Here is a 21,775-nt window from a genome sequence, read left to right as displayed (position 1 = left end):
TTGTTGGGCGTTTTGTGGCTCGTGTGAAACCGGCCTAAGCCGTCGGCTGGACCTAGGGGGGTGGCTACAGAGAATTACGTTTGAGGGTAAGCCATCGGCTGGACTGGGGGGGGTGTTACCGCAGCGACTCTCTCCCACTCCACTCAGATATAGAGAGAGGGGTAGTCGGCCGTGACGTCACCGTTCGGTAGTCTTTGCAGTCAGGAGTCTTTGTAGTCGGGAGCCCTTGACGCGTTCCCTTTTAAAACACTGCAAATGTTTGAATTTGACTATGATGAGATCTAATAAAGTTTCCTCTAATTTATAAATAGGCTTATAAGTATTAATCTAAGTCATTTGACAGTTTTTGTATTTCTTTTTAAAAGCAATTGCAGTTATAGGTACTTTTAAAAAATGACATACATCTTGGCCTATAAATACTTTTTGTAAGGAGAGTCTTTTCTCTAGTGAGTAAAAACGATCGTGGTCAAGGAATGACTGTGCTAAAACAGCACATTGTCAATTTTTACAAAAGTATTTTGACTGAAACCTGGTATTTCTTAAAGACATTGCAGAATAAGTCGACGTCTGTGGAGAAAAGTATGGCAATAGATAGGTTTTACTTTTAGCCTACAATAAAGATCATGTTTTGGGACTAGAATCTCCAAAAGAGTGCTTTTATAAAACATGCCATAGTTTTATTTTTAGTAACAAAAGTGTTTGACTATGTTCCCGATGATACCAAGAGTATAGGTTCGGCAGAGTGGATTCACTGTGAACCGGCCTGCCTGGCCCTTATGCACGACGTCACTATAACCTCCGTGTAGGGGTGTCGACGCCCGACGGGTGTCGACTGGTGTCAACAATGGATCGGAACAATCGATGTTTTGAACCTGTCTGTAACTACATCGCACAATCAACAAAATATTCGCAAATATAAATGTATTAAATGTATGTACAAGTATTATCGGGTAAATGTTGGTGAGTCGGTGGCTCAGTTGGTAGCGTCACGGACTTTGGGCCCAAGGCAGAAGTGTCGTGGGTTTGGATCCTGGTCACTGCCACAAACTTTTATCAGTACAGTTCACCTTTGTACTGTACCGGCTCACCCCTTGCTTTGCTGGATGGGTTCCACGCACAGATCTGTAGTCTATGTGGACGGGCAAATGCAAGGTTAAAAGAGGCCGCCAACCTCTTTACAAAAAAAAAAAAAATAAAAATAACTAACCTAGTTTTTTATACTTTAATACTCATTATGTATAAACGAACACGTACTTACTATATATCGGATCTCGAATTACTATAATTATCGATACCCTTCCCACCCACAATAAGCACATAAACGATGTCTAAGCAATCGTCATTTGCTCCATTGAAACACGAAAGTCGATTGGCTGACATGGTAGTGCATTGTCGCCTCCTGACCACTGAGAACTGTTGTTAGATACTTGTATTGTCAACATTCACCATTCGTTATAACATTACAAAATCGACATGGACTAAGGCTTATGATATTTTTCAATAAATACATTATGTCATAGTAGCACTTAAAACTTCACTAAACTCTTTAATCAGGTAGATAGTACAGATAAAATATGGACCTACTTTTTGGCGCAATATAAAGCAAGCCTAACCATACGACGATGACAATGTTAAAGTTTAATGGTTGAATATAATTTTTCTAATGATGCGTATAATATAATGCAGGGATGAAACTGAACATTTTGATGTGTTTAGGTTATTTATTTTGTACTAAAAATAAAAAAAATACATCTAAATGTCTGACTTATTGATACAGACATTGTTTAGTATAATTAATTATTTCGTGTTGGCAGGACATTCGGGCGCCAGTTGTCTCATGAGTTGAGTCTGACAGACATCTTGAAATGCAGATTGTGTTGTGCAATGAGCTGAAGCTAAACAATGTCACCGGCACCGTCGCTGTTTTGAACTAGATAGTTTCTAAGTTTGCTATGAAAATTGTTAACCGTGATTACAAAACTAATACTGTAGCTATAAAGTAAATAAATGTTAAAATAAAATATTTATCCCTGTCGGGTGTCGGTAACATCGTAATCGACTTTTGACAATCGAGTCTTGGTACCGATACCAATGTCCAAGTGGTAACCAATGGATGGTGTTATCGATGACGATAATCGACACATCCCTTTTTAGAACTGCATTGTGACCAAATCGATGCATGCTGGATCGAATCGGGATTCGATGCATCGAAATGAAATTTCAATGCATCGCACTCGCTGCACACCACTACCTATCACTATCACCCAGTGTCAGCTGTCGCTGTCAGTGAAATGGATGACGCAAGCGATGTCTAGGTTGCCGATTATTATTAGGCCTAGTATGTCAATATTGAAAGGGGTTAAGTGATTAAATAAAACTCAAACATTCTCTTTCTTGTTATTTACTTGTCAAATATCAACGAAATCGGCTTAACCTCTACTACTCGACTCGAGTTGCGAGCATCTTTAATTAAGTAGGCAAACAGCTAGGATTCGTAACGGCAACGGCAATTTACCCGCTCTGAACTGACTTAATCCGCACCGATTCGTAGCATTCAGTGGTTCAGTGTCAGTATCGGTATCGAACCCAAAACAGGCAAGTATCGAGTATCGACGATACCTCGATACCGCTGGTATCGAGAGTATTTTGGTATCGAGTATCGGTATCGGCCCTAATAAAAATACTAATGTGTATTTTGTAACTTTTGGAAATATGCAGGAAGGAAAAGAATTTAAATTTATCTATTAAATTTTATTATAAATATTACATTCAAATAAAGTAAATTAAATAAAATTTCCAAAACTTTAAAACAAAATCTACGCAAAAAAAATACAGTGGTTTACTATAACATTATTCACTTATGGAATTTAACCCACTTTTGATTCTTCTGAATATGTTTTCTTTTCTCGGTTAACGTTTTATTCCTGTTTAAATGCCTTACTCTAATAAAAGTTCTTAGTCTTGCGTAGGTCAGACAGTTTACGGACACAAATTTTGAAAGTTTGTCTTTAAAAAATTGTGGAATCGTGGAATTACTCCCCTCTTCCTATTCAATGCCTCACCGTGATGTTTCGTGAATTCAGCTTCAAAACACATTATAGTGACTCTCCACAAAGAAGAAGGCTCTGTCAGCCCTATAGTAAATTTTACTATTATTTACATTATAATTAATTATAATTATCATTTCTGAACCATAAATAAACAGCAAAAAAGTTGAATTGGCCTTTGTTTTAAATGTTTTTGCTGTACTTACATATCATACTTGTGTATATTTAAGAATGAATAATCTACAAAAGGTTTTGTTGTTAGAAAACATATACTAAAACACTAAAAGTTATCGGCTCGTTTGCATTTCACAAGCCAAGCAGCATTTAGTGGCGTATTTCTCGGAAACACATGGTAGATAACATTTTCAGTCTTTCTTGAGTCGTTTAAGCAAATTTCCCATATAGGGAATATTACCGTAGGTCTCATGGTAAGACCTAGACCCGGGACCAATTTACTTTTTCGTTTTGAGGTCCCTATAGGCCAAAAACACCATATGTTCAAATTCATATATATATATATATATATATATATATAACTAATGTATATACATATAATTTTCTTTGAAAATGGCCTTAGAGCTGAAACTAGTCAGTAAATATCTTAATAAATATTTTTTACTTGGGTACTAAGTTTTTCAATGACTGATTTTCCTTTATATATTGTAGCCCTATTATTATATTTTTCTTGTATATATATTTATAATATACTAGCTGTAACCCGCGGGCTTTGCCCCGTTTAACTTCTTAATTTTCAAGATTAGCCTATATCGTTCGCATGGCTCAATCACGTCCTGGTTGAAGTTTGTTCGCTACGCTCACTCACCTTTAGGTTGGAGCTCGTTCGCTGCGCTCACTTGCCTTCAGGTTAGCTCGTTCGCTACGCTAACTCGCCTCCAGGTTGAAGTTCGTTCGCTACGCTCACTCACCTTTTGGTTGCAAATTAGCTGTTGTCATAAATGTAAAAGAAATAATAGTGCTGCACCCTGTTGGTAATCCTTGTAACTTTAATGCTATTGAACATCATAGAACAGAACCAACTTGTTTAATTGAAACAGCTGTTAAGATTCAATAATTCCATTTCTTATAAGGTTATCATGGGAAACTCCAGAGCCACTGGGGCGGAGCCCGAAAGGATTTTTGAAATAAGAATATGCCTATATGTTAATCGGGAATGTGAGCTATCATCATGCCAAATTTCAGCCCAATCCGACCAGTATTTTTCGCGTTCACTTGTCACAAACATACATCCATACATCCATACATCCAAACTTTCTCATTTATAATATTAGTAGGATAAATATGTGTGTCCTTTAGCGCGATAACTCGAGCAAAAATGATCCTGATGAAATTTCGTACAGATGTGTAAATCTAAGTTTATTCAAACGAGTTCGCGAACCAGCATGATCGGACTATGTGAATGGGGGTTTATGGGGGGTTTTATGGCGGTAAAAATTGATTTTTCCATTTTCGGCCCTAAAAACACAAAATTTCACAATTTCTTTCCAACCCATTTTGTAGAGATTAAAAAAAGAAATAATTTTGTACATTGAAGTGTTGTTGTATGCCTAATGGTTACAGAGATAATTCAGAAAATTGTAAATTAAAAATTCCCATGTTATTCTTATGAAGAATAAATAAACTGTTGTAGTTTGCTTGTTTATGGATATACAGGGTGGAACGAAGTTAGTGTTAAAAATTTTTATGTGTTTAACTAGTAAGTATTGGTGACAAAATGGCACCAATTTAAGTTTCCATACCCTCACAGGTAGGGAATAACGGACAATTTAAGATTTTTTCAAAATATTTGTATTTGCTTACATAAAATGGCCATAAGTGCACTAAACATTGTTTTTATTACAAATTCATTGTCATTTTTAGAATCCTTGTTAAATTTCCAATATTAATAGTACAAATTCATTGAGATGAAACATCTGCATAAGCCCTTATTTGGCAATGGAAGTTTGAATTTGTGATTTTTTAGAAAAAAGTAATAACTTTTTCCTAAGTTTTTCTATACTACACTGGACTCTAGAGATTGTCAAATATTACTAAAAACTTCTGTAGTTAATAACCTTTAAAATGATGTATAAACATATACTGTTCGTTTGATTTGTCGTTCTCAAATTTAAGAGTTTCTCTTAAAAAACACGGAATGGCCAAAATCGCCTCCCTATAAAATAACATGTATTTGTTTAAATAATATGGCAATAGCTGCAATAACAATTATATTTGAATTGGGTTTATTGTAATTTTTAGAATCCTTGTGAGATTTATTATAACAATATTAAAGATCTATTAGGATTAACATTCATATAAACGTATGTTTAGTGAAAACATGTTAAACTTTTATTTAATTTAATTTATTGGATACATTGAACATTGTTTAAAGTTACACATGGTAAATTTAACTTAAGATTATTTTCTAAGCATAAGCAAATAAATGGAGTAACCTCTAAAATTATGTAGATACTACACTTTACAATGTTGTCAATATGTTCACCGAAAACCTAAAATTAATCTAAGTATAGCAATTAGATTGTAGTGCTTAGACACATGCTAATGAAAATCAGCCAAGTGATTTATTTCTTTACTAAAATTATTGTTAAAACCTCAGAAATACGTAGTTTAACTTATTTACACAAAAAATAAAAGTTAATTCTAAAACACACAATATTCGAAACTTAAATAACTGTTCCTTACTTCCTTAACGTTTTAATAGTTGCCTTCTATTTGATGCCAACTACTTGAGTTTTAATTTTTTTTTTCAAAATCTCCTTTATTTTCCCTTATATACAGCCAAGTTTTTTTGCAAGTGGCACCAACAGTAACATTAAAATAAAACGTTCCTCTGACTAGCACATCTGCATTCATTATCCAGTTTTAAATTTCCTTATTATCTTCCACTAAAGATGAGGAGACGAAGTACTCCACATAGCCACACAAAACAAGTCCAGTGGACTTAAAGTTTTGCGACCTGACATGCCAGCAAATCACACCATATGACCCATCTTTATCATTGTTATCATTGTTCAAGTTGTGTATTTTGCATTAAGTCAATCTCGCACATCGGTTGAATGTACCATAGAACTAACACCGTAAACGATATTTAAGTTATGCCAATAAAAAATAAAAAAACCCTAAATGAAGATACATCACAAAACATAGGTTCATAAGGCGTTAATCCTAACAATACCTCAATATATTAGAAATTTTACAAGAATTCTGAAAATTGCAATAATACCCATTTAAACATGATTTTTAAAGCAGCTGCTGCCATATCATTGAAGCCAATACATGTTTTTTTACAGGAAATTAAACAATAGCCGTTCCGTGTTTTTCAAGAAAAACTCTTAAATTTGAGAACGACATATCAAACGAACAGTAGATGTTTATACATAATTTTAAAGGTTATTAACTACAAAAGTTTTTAGTAATAATTGACACTCTCTAGAGTCCAGTGTAGTATAGAAAAACTTTGGGAAAAGTTATTACTTTTTTCTAAAAAATCACAAATTCAAACTTCCATTGCCAAATAAGGGCTTATACAGATGTTTTATCCCAATGAATTTGTACTATTAATATTGGAAATTTAACGAGGATTCTAAAAATGACAATGAATTTGGAATAAAAACAACGTTTAGTGCACTTATGGCCATTTTATGTAAGCAGATACAAATATTTTGAAAAAATCTTAAATTGTCCGTTATTCCCTACCTATGAGGGTATGGAAACTTAAATTGCTGCCATTTTGTCACCAATACTTAGTAGTTTAACCGATAAAATTTGTTAACACTAACTTCGTTCCACCCTGTATTTTAATGAAATTTGGCAATACTGTTTATTTCATACTAAGCTATCAACATTTTAATAAAAAAAAATAAAAAAACACCTAAATACCTTCCCTGCAGCAGCAAACCTAAGTACTCATTAAAATTAATGTTATTTAAATAGGAAATAAATCTAACAATTTTAAGGGAATATTATAGTAGAAATCCAGTCAGGAAAATGGAAATTTGCTTAGTCTGCAGGTTTCCTGCGGCGGGGGTATTTACATGTACTGTAGCTACACTACAGCCTACCATATTAACGAAACCCGCTTTACAAATCCTACTATAAAACTAAAAAACTATATCTAATGAAATAATATTTTATATTAGTTAAAAGACACGATGATAAATCATTGATACCGGGCGACATATGCACCGCCGTGCAAGGCTGCCTTCGCGCCACGCGCCGATGTCCCAGTGCTACGTCACTGAGGAGGGGCGGGAGTGGGGTAAGTTGGTAAGTAGGATCGGGCGGCGGCCGCTAACATCAAAGCCCTTGTATATCTCTAGCCCTGAGTACCAGTACCAAGAATTGTCGTCTAAATGTGGTTATGTGTAATTGGATAGGCCTACGCACCAATAGGAGATGGCTCATAGGCCTGTTGGTGGTATGGTCTAATGATGGCAGCGCAATAGCGGTGGGTCGAAACCGAAGGTGACGTATTGGAAAAGAGAGTTTAGCAGAAACAAACTGTAACGATCACCACAAAATCGTAAAGTTCTTCCGGGATCGTAGCAACACCCGCGATCAACCACTGCAGTTGTGATTTTTACTTTACAACAGCCATCGAAACGCCCAGTGTGCTCTACCTCAGCTCGAATTTCTCAGTTCGATATTGCTTAACGCTGATGTTCCTAAACCATTGCACTGAACAACGCCATGAAGAGCACTTGCAAGCCTTTTGAATCTGGGTGATTACAAAGTTATCCTTAAACCTTTTAGTAAACTAAATGCAGATTATTGTTTTTAAGAATCTATTGCACTTCCCCTGTTTGTTATTTTTTCTCTAAAAATTATTTTTATGTGTTTAGTTAAGTTAAAACTCATGATAAAAAACGCATATTTTACAATACTAGGTGAAACCCGTCGAAATCGACGGTTACTTTCAAGGCTTACACTAATTCATCTAACTGCGATAAATTGAGTGAAATGATACATATTTTGAGCATTTAGAATTGTTTAAAGATTAATAAGTGTAAAAACAATAATGATATTAATTGCGTTAGATACCAAAAATGGTTGATCATTCAACGAATAAAATATTTCCCATACCGTACGTCATCGGAGTTATTATTAGTATGTTATCTGGTATTTCTTCTTTTGGAAGAACCTTTAAATAGTATTAAAATCGTATTGGTGGGTCTTTTGTAGTTAAACACTTCTGTGATTTCATCAGTGTAATATGATTTTATTTGAAAAGAAAATATTTTTTGGGAAGACATATTCTAACTTCAAAGGGAGGTATATCCGTTACAGTGTAAGTTTGATTTTTCCTTCGTCACGTCGCGTCAGTTCATATCGTACTTCTGTGCCAATGAATGAACCCTCTAGCATAGTTTTGAGAAATCGATTGTGGGGTTACTGTTAAAGCTGGAATTCCTTGACATGGGGGATGTCAGTTAGTTGTCTCAGCCTTATCAATAACATAAAGTTGTCAAAATAATCTCTCTACGGAATTTTAGGTGTAGTGGAATACTTGAAGTGAAGTTGGCTTTTATTCTTGAACTGTTAGGGGCCTCCTCACTTATATGGTTTTGGCGGCTTCATTGGCAACAAATAATGCAAAAATAACATAGCAATGGGACATTTCCAAAAAGCAAAAATACTGTAAATTGGCTGTTACGTATATATTGATGTTTACATATTGGTAATCAACGTATCTTATAAAGGATGTGATCTAGTTTAAAAGGAATATGACCTTTCTGTCATGACAGTCTTGCTTAAATCGTATTTTCTCTTTGTACCATATTTTACAGCAAAAATGTAGTGTTATTTTCCATAATGTTACCAACCCAGTGCGCCAAAGTCTGTAATATAGGCAGGTGCAATTAGTTTTTCAAGATGGGTACCATTTTAGGCAAGGTTTCTATGTTTGGATTTTATTAGACACGATAAGAGCAGACATTTTCACATAATTATTTGATATGTGTAGAATAATATGATAAAATGTAGGTAAAAGTGGTGAAAAGGCAAACACCAACCCGTACAATAGATATAAGATAGTTCAATAAGAAATAATTTAAGAATTGCTGTGATGAAAGGATTTTCCACTGATTTCGTGATGGAACGTTATATTGCAAAACATGACATGATAAAGAGGAAAATCAATTTTAAAATCAGAAAATAACATTGCAAATACTTATTTGGTACAATTCAGTAACTCCCAATAAATATGTGTTGTTTGAAATACAATTTAAAAATGAACAGCGGTTTTGTTAAAAAGTATTAATTCACATGGCCAAAATGTAAACAACTCTGTGGAGGGATCTTTAAAGGCTTCTGGGACTGAGCCCTAAGGGATTTTGCTTAGTTTTTCTTTTGATAACTCATCTACAAATCAAGACCTTTATTTGGACACCTCTACCAAGTTTCTACGCCCAGCCGTTCTCCCAAATTAGTGGGGTCAAAGTTTCCAATTAAATATTTAAACTCCCCCATGTTAATCTTATGGGAGAAAATCCAACTTTGAAGGCCTGTGGGGCAAAGCCCGGGGAGTTTTATTACAGGAATTGGTGAAAGGGGGCGTCTACACAAAAAATACTTTATTTTGACACTTCGTTTGTAAAAATCCGTCCATTATTAACGGAAGAGTAGTGTTTCGTAGAAATCGCCTTCACGTATTATATATAAGGATTTTCCAACCTTTTAGGCCAAATTTTTTTAAATAGCTAAATTTTATAAAGCACAGGACTTACAATAATATTTAACAAAAATATGACACCAACATATTTTAAATCGGTTCACAATTTGGCCTACAAACAGTCAAAACCCTTGCATTTGCTCACGCCAGACGGGTAGAGCGCAGCCTTAATGAGTGGGATCCACGATTGTAGGCTATTGGTGACTAAAAATTATAAGTTTCCCAGTCTTATACAAAACTAATTTACGGTATTTTCCCCGGTTATCAAAACTCAAGTAGAATTTGGGATCACATCATTTGTCCGGATTTTCAGTTGTCCGAGTTTGTAAAAAATTACAAAATATTAGAAAAATCAGTTGTCCGAGTTTCATTTGTCCAAGGTTTGATAAATAACTAATAATATTAAGATAAATCAACTGTCCGAGTTTATTAATCCATTTTATATTATATTAAAATATCAGTTGTCTGAGTTTTTATTTGTCAGAGGATGGTTTAAATAATAATAATATTTGGTTAAATCAACTGTCTGAGCTTTCAGTTGTCCGAGGTTTTAAATTATTAAAAAAATTATCGAAATATCAAGTGTCTGAGTTTTCAACTGTCCGAGTAGCGTCAACATCAAAAGTGACACTGCGCGCCGAGAATGGCGTCTCAGGCGCCTGGTCAGAAGTCGATGTAATAAATAAAAAGCCTCTATTGAAAATAATTTGCTATTTTGATTGTGACGTTAGAACTGTATATACTGATATACAATAACCTATAGATAATCAGTAGCATTAGTAGGGATAGTTGGAGTTTTACTAATGTTATAATTTGATGTTGTGTGTGGCACAGAAATGGCCGCCACTGCCAGACCCTCGGCCAGAGGAGAAGCTGCCAGATCCAACCACAGACCACACATTTAACCGCAACGTCGTCTGGACATTTGAAGACATCCAGATGCTGCTTGGTACTGATCTGCCCATCTTTGGAGGCAGTACACACCCTTGCATCAGTCTGAGACTTAGGTATGGGCCACTCGTAAAAAAAAAACAATAATTGTTTTAGGAATTTCCCTATAGGGAAGTAGCTATTACGGTAGGTGGCACGGTAAGACCTAGGCCCAGGACCGATTTCCTTTTTCATTTTGATATCCCCAGAGGCCTAAAACACCATTCGTTCAAATTTGTATGTATGTATACATATGTGTGTGTCCGTGGACGCGATAATTTGAGTAATTTTTGTCCGATTTGGATGAAATTTGGTTTAAAGGCGTAAGGCGGGGTAAACTTGAAAGAGTTTACGAACCAGCATGATCGGACCATGGGAACGGGGTTTTACGGGGGGTTTTATGAGGTTAAAAATTCGTTTTTCTCATTTTTGACCCTCTAAAGATAAAATTTCCCAATTTCTCTATAAACCTTTTTAAAAAGCTTATAAAAACAAATAATTTAGTATATCAATAGTGTTTTTTACGGTTATTGGTAATGGAGAAAATTTTTAAAAAGTTGTATAATTCCCATGTTATTCTTATGGAGAATATTGTAAAATTTTGTAGTTTGCTTGTTTTATTTCGATCAAACTTGGCAAATTTATTTATTTTATAGTAAACCATTAATATTTTACTAAAAAACACACTTTATTAGTTTCCTTGTAGCAGCAAACCTAGGTACTCGTTAAACCTATAATGTTATTTAAATAGATTTAATTGAAAATCAATCCAGACAAATATAAATTTGCTCAGTCTGCAGGTTTCCTGCGGCGGGGGTATTTTCCTTTCCATCCTTTATTCCTCCCTCCTTTCCTTAATTAAATATTTAGTTTATCGTGCACGCTGTAGGTGTATGAATATCTCCACCCCCCTTATTTGTCACTGATTTGTAAATAGGTACTTCTTTTGTAAAAATTTGGAAAAAAAATTAGCAAGGCTTAAACATTAAAATATAAAAACATGACTATGTTACCTGGCCTGTGATAATTATTAAAATTTCAGCAATGCTTAGCACTGTAAACTATTATGGTTAATTAATCTATAGGTAAGGGGTGATAATAATTTATATAATTCAGTCTTTTTTGCCAAATTGAATATAGAGTTAGAAGAGTTTTAAAATCTCTCATGGTTATAAATGTTTACAAAGTTACTTGTTGCTCATGCTCATTCCATTTAATGACCCACTAATATTTAATACATTATTAAATATTTTTGGAATAAAGAAACAATACCCTAACTATGAGGTAGGTTTATTTTAATCTAACCTTTTATCATGGATTATTTATTCTAAAACTATGTCAATGATTATATAAAAAAAAGATTCTATAACCGTTGCTGTATCAACTCCTGGTATCAACTCCGGCTCTGCTTTGGATTTTTTTAAAGCGTCTTAAGTTATGAAAATAATATTATATGATTTCATGGAAACAGTATGAAAAATTACAATGTATAGATGTTTTATATGAATTTGGAGGCTACTTTAAATAAATTCTAACTGCTTAACATGTGTTAGATTAACCATAACTTGCACATCACATTGTTTTAGCGAATTTCCCCTATAGGGAATAAGCTATTACCGTAGTACTCATGGTAAGACCTGGACCCGGGACCGATTTACTTTTTCGTTTTGAGGTCCCTAGAGACCAAAAACACCATCCGTTCAAATTCATATATATATACACTTGAGTCCCGCTAATCCGAACACGGTTAGTCTGAACGTCCGCTTAATCCGAACACGTTCCCGATATTATTTTTAATAAATTTGCACTATATAAAATGCAATGGGAAAGGTAAAATATCTTGAAATGAAGTATAAACAGAGTAATCAATTTAGGAATACAATGGTTTGTTTATTACGTAAAGTTTAAATTTACAAATCGTAATAAAAAACAACAAATAAAACAAAGAATTATTTTGTAAGAAATATTGCACATACCGTACTGAAAAATTAACTTTGGTTAGGCCTACTTGTTATTGGACATTAAATCCCGCATTGTTATTTGCTGCAGTTTAGTAAGTCTGTTTTTTGCCGCATAGTTCCGCCATTTTCTCATGAACATCACATCAGCAAGGCGTAGCAGTGGCAGTAGACTGTTTGGTTTGACTGTTGTTCTAAGTAGCGAAGGGCAAGGTCAAGCGCTGCAGCTGCCTCATTGTGTGTCACTTTCTCTTCTCCTCCCCCGCCCCCTAGCTCGTCATCACTACCCTCCCCCAGTGTATCCTCACGACCAAAATAATAATCCCGCTTGCCGGGTCGAAAAATCACGTTTAATCCCGCTTTTGAATGATAGAAAATCCCGTGTTTTTGTTCAATCCCGAGTGTTTTATTTGACGTACCATGTTTAAATAGTTGTATAAACATTGCTATTATGTTGTTCAAAGGTTTATTGCGGACATTTTCCATCACGAAAGTAAAAAACAATACACAACGTTTCGGGATCTGGAATCTGATCCCGTCTTCAGGTGAAAAAACTTAACTAACACATTACAACTAACAATACACAAACGCCCAACCTAAGTTGGAATACACTACCGAGGGTAGTAGTCAAAAAATATGCACTGTATAGCAGTCAAGTCATGATACAACATGCAATTAATAACAAATCACAAAACACTATAATCTATAAAAGGTTTACGTACAAAAAACTCACACAATGGAACACTAACAACACCGTACGCTATGACTCCACCAATGAAACTGAACCAACATGGCTGACCAATCGGAAACACGGAGACAACAGAAATGGCTTCCGGTCCCTGGAAAAGTAAAACCAACAGAATGGCGGAGCGATGTACGATGCCGCAAGATGGGTGTTAATTATGTTTATTCCTATCACGAGTTTTACTACGAGTTAACATAACGTGCGAATTTTGAGGAGAACTCGTTATTTCCCTATTTATTGAACAATTAAGTTCCCTATCCTTTAGTTCCTTGTTCAAAATGGGTAGCCAAAGTGGCCTTATTTCAACCGATGACTGACTGATTGGTTGGTCTGCTAATTTAATGTATGAGGCTTCAATGAGTTTACGTTTGAAAAAATGAGGTTCCTTATGGACAATTTTTGCCTCTTCAAAATTCATACGATGATTTTCGGACCAGCAATGATGAGCGATCATTAATTCCATTTCTCATAAGGTTAACATGGGAAACTCCAGAGCCACTGGGGCGGAGCCCTTTTAAGAATTTCGAAACGGGAAATAGTTTACGTCCGATTCGCATACCTACAGAATTTACACACCAAATTTCATAACGATCGGTGAAGTCGTTCCGGAAGAGTTTGCAGACAAACACTGTGACACGAGAATTTTATATATTAGATATAATATTAATAAATAATACACCATAGTACCTTTTTTATTATTATTTTTAATGACTGATGCATTTCGACACTAAGGTCATGGTCACAGTCTTTCACAATGTTATTAAATCTAATATGTAAACAAAGAAAATAAATACAATCACATGTTTAAATTTTAACTAAATCTATCTTGACTTGGAAAATTATATAATTAAGAATATCGTTATATATATATATATATATATATATGGTAAATTAAGTTATTGTGTTTTGCTAAACCTATGATTAAATTAAACTAAAGAATATCATCAATAACTAAATTGTACGTAGTTGATTTTTGTTTTTTTAAATCTGTTGTATATATTGTGTAACTATAATTAATTATCAAATGGTAATACAAAAAAACTCTTATTTTATCTTAACATAGCTTTCAGGCTTTCAGTTCACATTTACTTTATTTGATAAATTTATTATTTGTGTTTTGCCACACCACTGATTAAATTAAGCCAAGGAAAATATCATAAAACTAAGCAGTACACTCAGTGGCGTATCCAGGGAGGGGGCCCAAGGGGGCCGGGCCCCCCCTGAAATTTTTTTTTTTTTAGTTACCCTGTATACACGGCACATGGGTGCGTTGCAACGCACGTTCTAGAAACAGTCAAATGAGTGCGTACACACTACACAATACGTGTTGTTATTATATAAAATGCCGGATTACTGGAATGTTATCAATAAAAACACTTAAAAATGCAATTAAAACACATCTCCGAAGATCGTGCGATCGGAAACCGCTATTGCCGCGATCAGGCATGACGACGATGACATTTCCGTAATCGAGGGAAACGATGATAACAAGTACGGCCACGAAATATGATCATGATTTTGCCACGATCGTTCATGACGACGATGACGTGTGACCGCGGGAGACGATGATAACGTGTACACGTCGGCGGGAGATGTTTGTGATTTTGACGCGATCGCGCAAGTCGACGATGACGTTTCTGTGACTGCGGGAGTAGACAATGATGTTTACACGGCCGCGGGAGATGATACAATATATTGCCACGACCGCGGAAGACAACGATAATGTCTACATGACCGTGGGAGATGTTCATCATGATTTTGCCACGATTTCGCAAGACGACGATGTTTCTGATGACCGAAGACCGATGACGTTTCCGTAACCGCGGGAGGCGATGATAAGATAACATCAATCAATCAATCAATCAATCAAATATTCTTTATTCAAGTTTAGACGATATGTCTTAAATAGCGTCGTTAAACTAACATAAAGAAAAAATTATAAACTAAATAATTAAAGTAATTCATTACAAAGGATCTATACAGTAAAACTAAAAATGAGTGTTATTACTTAAATAAATTATAAAATCGATTACGTCAGAGTCGACATCTATACGTCCGCGGGAGATGTTCATGATATTGGCGTGATCGCGCAAGACGATGATGACGTTTTCATGACTGCGGGAGAGAATGATGATATCTACACGGCCGCGGGAGATAATCCGAATTTTGCCGCGACCCCGGAAGACCTCCCGCCTAAAGACGCCGGATTACTGGAATGCCGGAGTGGTACAGTGCCGATTATATAGGGTCTTCTGTACAATGTTTTATAATTAAAAAGATGACGGCAGCTGGTACATATAGTGTCTACTTCAGTATCCAATAGTCCATTGCGTGTACATTACATATTTTTGGTTGAGTTTTCGATCACTGGACGACCACTAGTATGCTTTATTCTATAAGTTGAGTGTAGTTTTATTAGCTTGATTTATTTTATTAAAATTACGTCACGCAGATTAATAGTAGTTAAGGCAACTTGTTTAGATTTCAGAACAGTAAAAAACTAATTTTTAGTAGTAATACACCAATATTATTCTCTACTTTAGAGCCTCCAGAGGTGTTGTAAACTGCAATATAGCACCATAAAATACTAAAATTTTTCCCGGGGGAGGACCCCCCTTTGGTCCTGGGGGGTATTCCAAGACCCCCCGGATCGGGCCCCCCCCAAAGCAGAATCCTGGCTACGCCACTGAGTACACTGTGTTCCTTTGTTTCTAAAATCAATGAAATATCTGTTACTATGTTTACTTAATGGTAAGTGTGCAATATGTAAAGTTATAACAGGTTACGTACCTTGACGTCCACAATTCCTTAGTCGGTATCCGTTGTCTATAGTTTCGACTACTACGTAGTCATTATCAAAAACGGAACGTTAAAATATTACATTCCTTGAATGTCGTCAAATCTTAAATACATCGAACACACAAACAAACATAACACGAAACACGGTAGACATTTAACATAATCATAACATAATTATGAATTATTATAATTATGAAAAGTAAAAGAGTAAAAAAAAAAAATATTTTGGAAAATTTTCAATAAAAAAAAATAAGTTTGCGCTCAATGAAATTGTATAAATTATAGGCCCATAAATATTTGAAAATAGCCACTTTGTTCTAAATTTTATGAGGATTACAAATATATAATAATATAAGGAAGTAGATTTGCAAATAAATAAGTTATGGGCAAAAAAGAGATTTCAGTACATAGCGTTTAGCTAAGAATGCATAGCCTAACCATAGCTAGGAATCTGGCTGATAATTTACATCAATATCACTACCTACTTCTTCAGGATCATCAACCAGCCCTTCAAAATCACTTAAATCTTCTTATAATGCACTACGTATATCACTACTTTTGATTTTTAACACTAAAACAATGATAAACGTAATAAAACACATCAGTCATCGGTGCGAGGTTAACCAAGCTGTTAACAAATACACACGTCAGCTGTCTGCTACAATTATGATCGGCTCGAGAAAAAAAAGCGCTTATAGACAGACCTCGGGAGAAAGCTTAGAATCTGCCAAATAAAACGATACCTAACTCGATCCAGTTCAATCCGATTTTGTCAGTCATAGAGCCTTCGCCGTAAACAGTGTTTGTGAGTCGAAAAATCGACACAAAACACTACACAAAGTGTGTTATGTGTCGATTTTTCGACACAACACTCGGAGGGTTAAGGCCATAAAAGTTTAATTTCGTTTCTAAAAAGCGTTGGCGGATGTGTAACTATTATATGCAACAGATGTAAAGATTAAAATGTTTCTATTTTGTGTCCTCTTCCCGTTGCAAAGCATGGGTACAACAGCTAGTCTTGAATAATTCAACAAGTGACCACTGCCTGAAAGTAGGATTGGAGTTTTTTAATACAAAGTTGTAACGCAGAGACATGACAAAGCCGATCAACGTGTTGACGGGTATAGACTACTGGCTGGACAACCTGATGTGCAATGTACCTGAGGTGGTCATGTGTTACCACCTGGATGGTATTGTACAACGATACGAGCTGGTCAAAACTGAGGATCTGCCTCAACTGCCAGACTCCAAGTTCTCTCCGAACCTCATCAGAGATGTTGCTCAGAACATTCTCTCCTTCCTCAAGTCCAATGCCACCAAGGCAGGCCACACTTACTGGCTCTTCAAAGGTAAAGTATTCCATGTTGCAGTAATTGTAAATGACGACTTAACAATTATTTTGTTGAGTTTTATCTTTTTTCATTGACAGTGTATAATAAACAGCCATTGTAGAAATAATGTCAGACTATTACAAATAAAAAAGGACTGTATTTTCAATTTAATAAAGACAAGACAAAAGTAAACAAAATCACAATAATTGGAATTAATAACAAAATCATATGGCAATAAATAAATACAATGAACATAAAACATTGTGTCAATATGAACATATTACATTCATCATTTGTTTAGTTACTGTATTTATATCTTTAATTAGGTATAAAGTTAGATGTAACATTTGTCAACAAGTTACCATTGACTTTTCAGATTTTGCCTCAGAAAGCATTTCATAAAACAGGGTGTAGAGGGTGGGGCAGGGAAATATCCCTACTTTTAAGATGGCACTGTGAGTAGTGGGGTGTACTGGAGGAATGAGGTTAGGTTCAAATGACGCTGCTGATTTGGGATTTTATAAGAATATCACATTCAGTAGTAGACATGACTTGTCCGAGTGAGCAATGTGCTTTTGCACTCGAGATGATTTTTTTTGAAATGTCTGTCTATTGTTGCTGTGCAGCTAGCGTGCGCTGCGAACTTGTTATCGGATGGCCTGCCGCAAAGCTGTTACATTTTGGTGTGGGTGAAGGATTTCAGTGTATGTGGTGGTGTATTGTAGAGGGTATTTGGAACTCCTGAAAACGTTGCAGTCTCCTCAACGTTCTGCTTGGAAGCATGCTTCCGCGCTGGCGTTGCCTAATCTTACTGTGCCTCGTGTTCTCCATGAGGACCTACACCTCCACCCATTCAAGCTTGTAGTTGCACATGATCTCACACAACGGGATCTCACACATGAACTGGCAACAACGAATGCAAGCATGTGAAATCTTTTGCGGGACTGCCTCATGTTGCTTGGGTTTTTTTTAGTGACGAGACACACTTCCATATTTCTGGAGTGGTAAATAAGCAGAATATGCTCTATTGGAGTGATGCTAAGCCTAGGGTAGTTCACGAGAAGACCCTAGATGCCTCAAAGGATGCAATTCACCTTGAGGTTGGCCGCACTCCACAACAAATGCTTCACAGAATTATGATGAACTCAATAACCAGAATACAACAGTGTATTTACGATTAGGGACACCACTTGCAGGATATGCTGTTTAAAACCAAGTAAAGTTATATTAAAATAAACTCCCAAATGTAATCTTTCAATCCCAATATAAAGTTTGGTTCTAAATTTTTTGGGTGTCTTTTAATGCACCTTCAAAACCTGGGGATACTTCTCATGCCCCACCCTGTCTAATTGGTTACAATTGAACCAATTTTATACGCTGGATGAATTTTAAAATTTTAAATTGATTCTTCTAGAGCCTAATTTTAGATTTTAAATATTACATGATTTTTCTGTGATGTTAGCTCAATTTAATGTTGCTGTTGCTAATTTATCAATGAGAATCATATGACGATGTCTACTGCAAATTTTGTAATTTTGATGAATGACTAATAAATGTCTTATTGTATTATTAGTTATCATAGTTATTTATTTGTAATGAAACCTAAGTAACAGTAAGTTTTTATACCAAAGTTAAAAGTTTCTATATTTTTAATAAAAAAGTACACTATCGTGAAATTTTTAGCTTTATGGCTTAAATTGGATAATTATAACACAGTTTTTATTTTTGGAAACAAGTGGACTGTATTTTATACTGATTGTGTGTACTCGACATGAAAAAGGTCAATTTTACATTGTCTGTGAACAATATTGGAAAGTTGCTTTATAGTCCTGTAAAATTAGACATTTTGGTATGCAAAAGGTCGGGTAGTTCTGATTTTTGGATATGTTATTAGTATTGGGCCCATAACATAAAATCCAAGTTATCCACCTCGAGATACTGCCGCTCGCCGCGGGGCGCGCCACTTGTTATCGAAATATAAAAATATGGCAATTCCTATTGTTTTTCACTCAATCTCGCAAAGCGTTGATTTTACCGAAAATGTTATATTATTACATTAAAGAAGAATAAATTTGTGACAGTTTAAGTCCAACAGCAAGTATGTAGCGTAAATAATGGTCAAAATACAGACCATCAAAATAAATTAATTTTCCAAAGACGTATAAAAATTGTGGTTTTTTTTCAATATTTCCACAATATAGTTGTTTGGAGCAAACACCGTATTGATTTAGAAAGTATGCCAGTTTATTTGCTATTAATAGAAAATAAATGAAAGTATGAATAAAAATACCCCCACCTCAGCAAACCTGCAGACTAAGCGAATTTCCATTTGCTTGATTTGATTTTCACAAACCTATTTAAATAAAATTAGGGTTAACTGGTACCTAGGTTTGCTGCTACAGGGAGGGTAATATAGTATATAAAATAGCAATAGTATGATAAGAAACAAATAAATTTACCCAATTTTATAAAAATGTGTCTATAAATAAGGAAAAAACAATAATTAAAAATCTTCGCTATTGGAATAACTGGAGGTTTTTTAATTTACTTTTTTTAATTTTCAACCAATAACTGTAAAAAACATTTTAATGTAGGTACTAAACTATTTGTTTTTAAGCTCTACAAAATGGTTTAGAGATACAATGTAAAATTGCATGTTATGAGGGTCAAAAATACGAAAAACCCGTTCTTAACAAAAAACCCCATAAAGCAACCGTTCCCATGGCCTGATCATGCTTTGTGAACTCGTTTTAATAAATGTAGGTTTACATGCCGAAAAACAGACCTTCAAAATATACCTTCAATGGCAAAAATACTCTTCCCAAAGCTGTCAAATGTTTATACATAAACATTTAAGCTAAGCTTTGGGTACAATCACAGCCACCTCTAATACATGTATTAAGGGGAGCGAGCTGGCGTAGTGGTTAGAGCGCGGGACTTCAGTCCCTGAGGTCCCGGATTCGATCCCCGCCAAGTCACCAATGGATTTTATCCAAGTGATAATGCCGCAACCCCTAGGTCTAGCCTGAAGTAATGTGAAAAACAATCCCAGGTTCGTGCCTAGCGTCTTAGAAAAAAAAAAAAAAAAAAAAAAAAAAAATACATGTATTAGAGGTGGCTGTGGTACAATACTTTCACATGAAAACAAAATAAAACAGTTTAACATAGTTAACAGTTTATTGAGGCTGAAAGATCAGGCAAATAAGATCTTCCAATTACAATCACTCTACAGATCTTCCATGCAGCGGGTAATTTTTCCACGCCAAGTTCGCCGATCTATACAGGACATGCTGAATATGAATTAAAATATAGGATTGATATTGAAGAACACAAAAAATTCACAAAGATCGGAAATTTCACTACAAGACGTACAGACAAGTTCTGGTGTGTGGAATTTGGTCTGATTAGGCCATTGAACAGGCCCTCATAAAGACAATGAAAAGCTCTGGTGGATTGACTCGAGGACGAGGGATAACAGACAAAATGTTGTAACTTGATGGGCGCTTGGGATGATCCATCCTCATCAAATCTGTAAGAAGTTGAGAAATATTATAAAAAATGACGTCAGTTGAGCATTGACAGTGAGCATTATGTTGACGCGCGCCATTCTCGCATTGCTCGAGACAACGAAATTGATGAAAAGATTAAATAGTGGTTTCCTCAACACACACCATTCAATATAAATGATATGCTGATTATTAGCAAATTCCCCTTATAGTGAATAGGCTATTACAGTAGGTCTCATGGTAAGACCTAGACCCGGGACCGATTTACTTTTTCATTTTGGTATTCCTAGAGGCCAAAAATACTGTTAGCTCAAATTGTTATAACATATATAAATATATATATGTATATATACCAGGTGTCCGAAAAAGACTCCATAGTTTTAAACATACCTCACGATACTATTGTTCAAATGGATGAGTAATAATCATTTCGTGCTGTGTACAGTATACTTCAAAGTTTTAGTTTTGTACGTTGGCAATAAGTTGCGTACACCTATTTGACCTTGAAAATAGTTTTGGTAATAAATTATAATACAAATAATAAAATATTAATGATATGATAAAAATGATTAAAAATAGCTTGCATGTCTGCAGGGCTACAAATGGTTCGCATATTGAGGTGTGATAGTGTTAAAATAACTTTTATTTTATTACCTTTCATTTAATGTATCAGCATAGCCTTCTCTATGGCATCAGTCGTTGAACAGTCGTTTGTATCTAGTACAATAAATAAATAAATTTACTAACTAGGTGAGTTTTTTGGAGACCCTG

The 21,775-nt window shown here is 35.0% G+C and overlaps 1 protein-coding gene across 2 annotated transcripts in view; it reads left to right on the top strand.

Moving 5' to 3' along the window:
- The window catches only part of LOC128983943 (erythroid differentiation-related factor 1), a 179,413-nt gene that overhangs the window by 88,015 nt on the left and 69,623 nt on the right, over positions 1-21,775 (top strand). For both annotated transcript variants that reach the window (XM_054403223.1, XM_054403228.1), the window contains exons 6-7: positions 10,570-10,742; positions 17,257-17,516. In XM_054403223.1, the coding sequence (XP_054259198.1) occupies positions 10,570-10,742; positions 17,257-17,516 (433 nt within the window). The remainder of the gene's footprint in view (positions 1-10,569; positions 10,743-17,256; positions 17,517-21,775) is intronic.

The sequence above is a fragment of the Macrosteles quadrilineatus genome, unplaced genomic scaffold, assembly GCF_028750875.1.
Source record: "Macrosteles quadrilineatus isolate MER2022 unplaced genomic scaffold, UCM_ALF_1.0 Scaffold_1__1_contigs__length_201487025, whole genome shotgun sequence".
Taxonomy (NCBI): domain Eukaryota; kingdom Metazoa; phylum Arthropoda; class Insecta; order Hemiptera; family Cicadellidae; genus Macrosteles; species Macrosteles quadrilineatus.
Note: the sequence above shows the minus strand (reverse complement) of the source record. Positions and strands in the feature narration are given on the sequence as shown.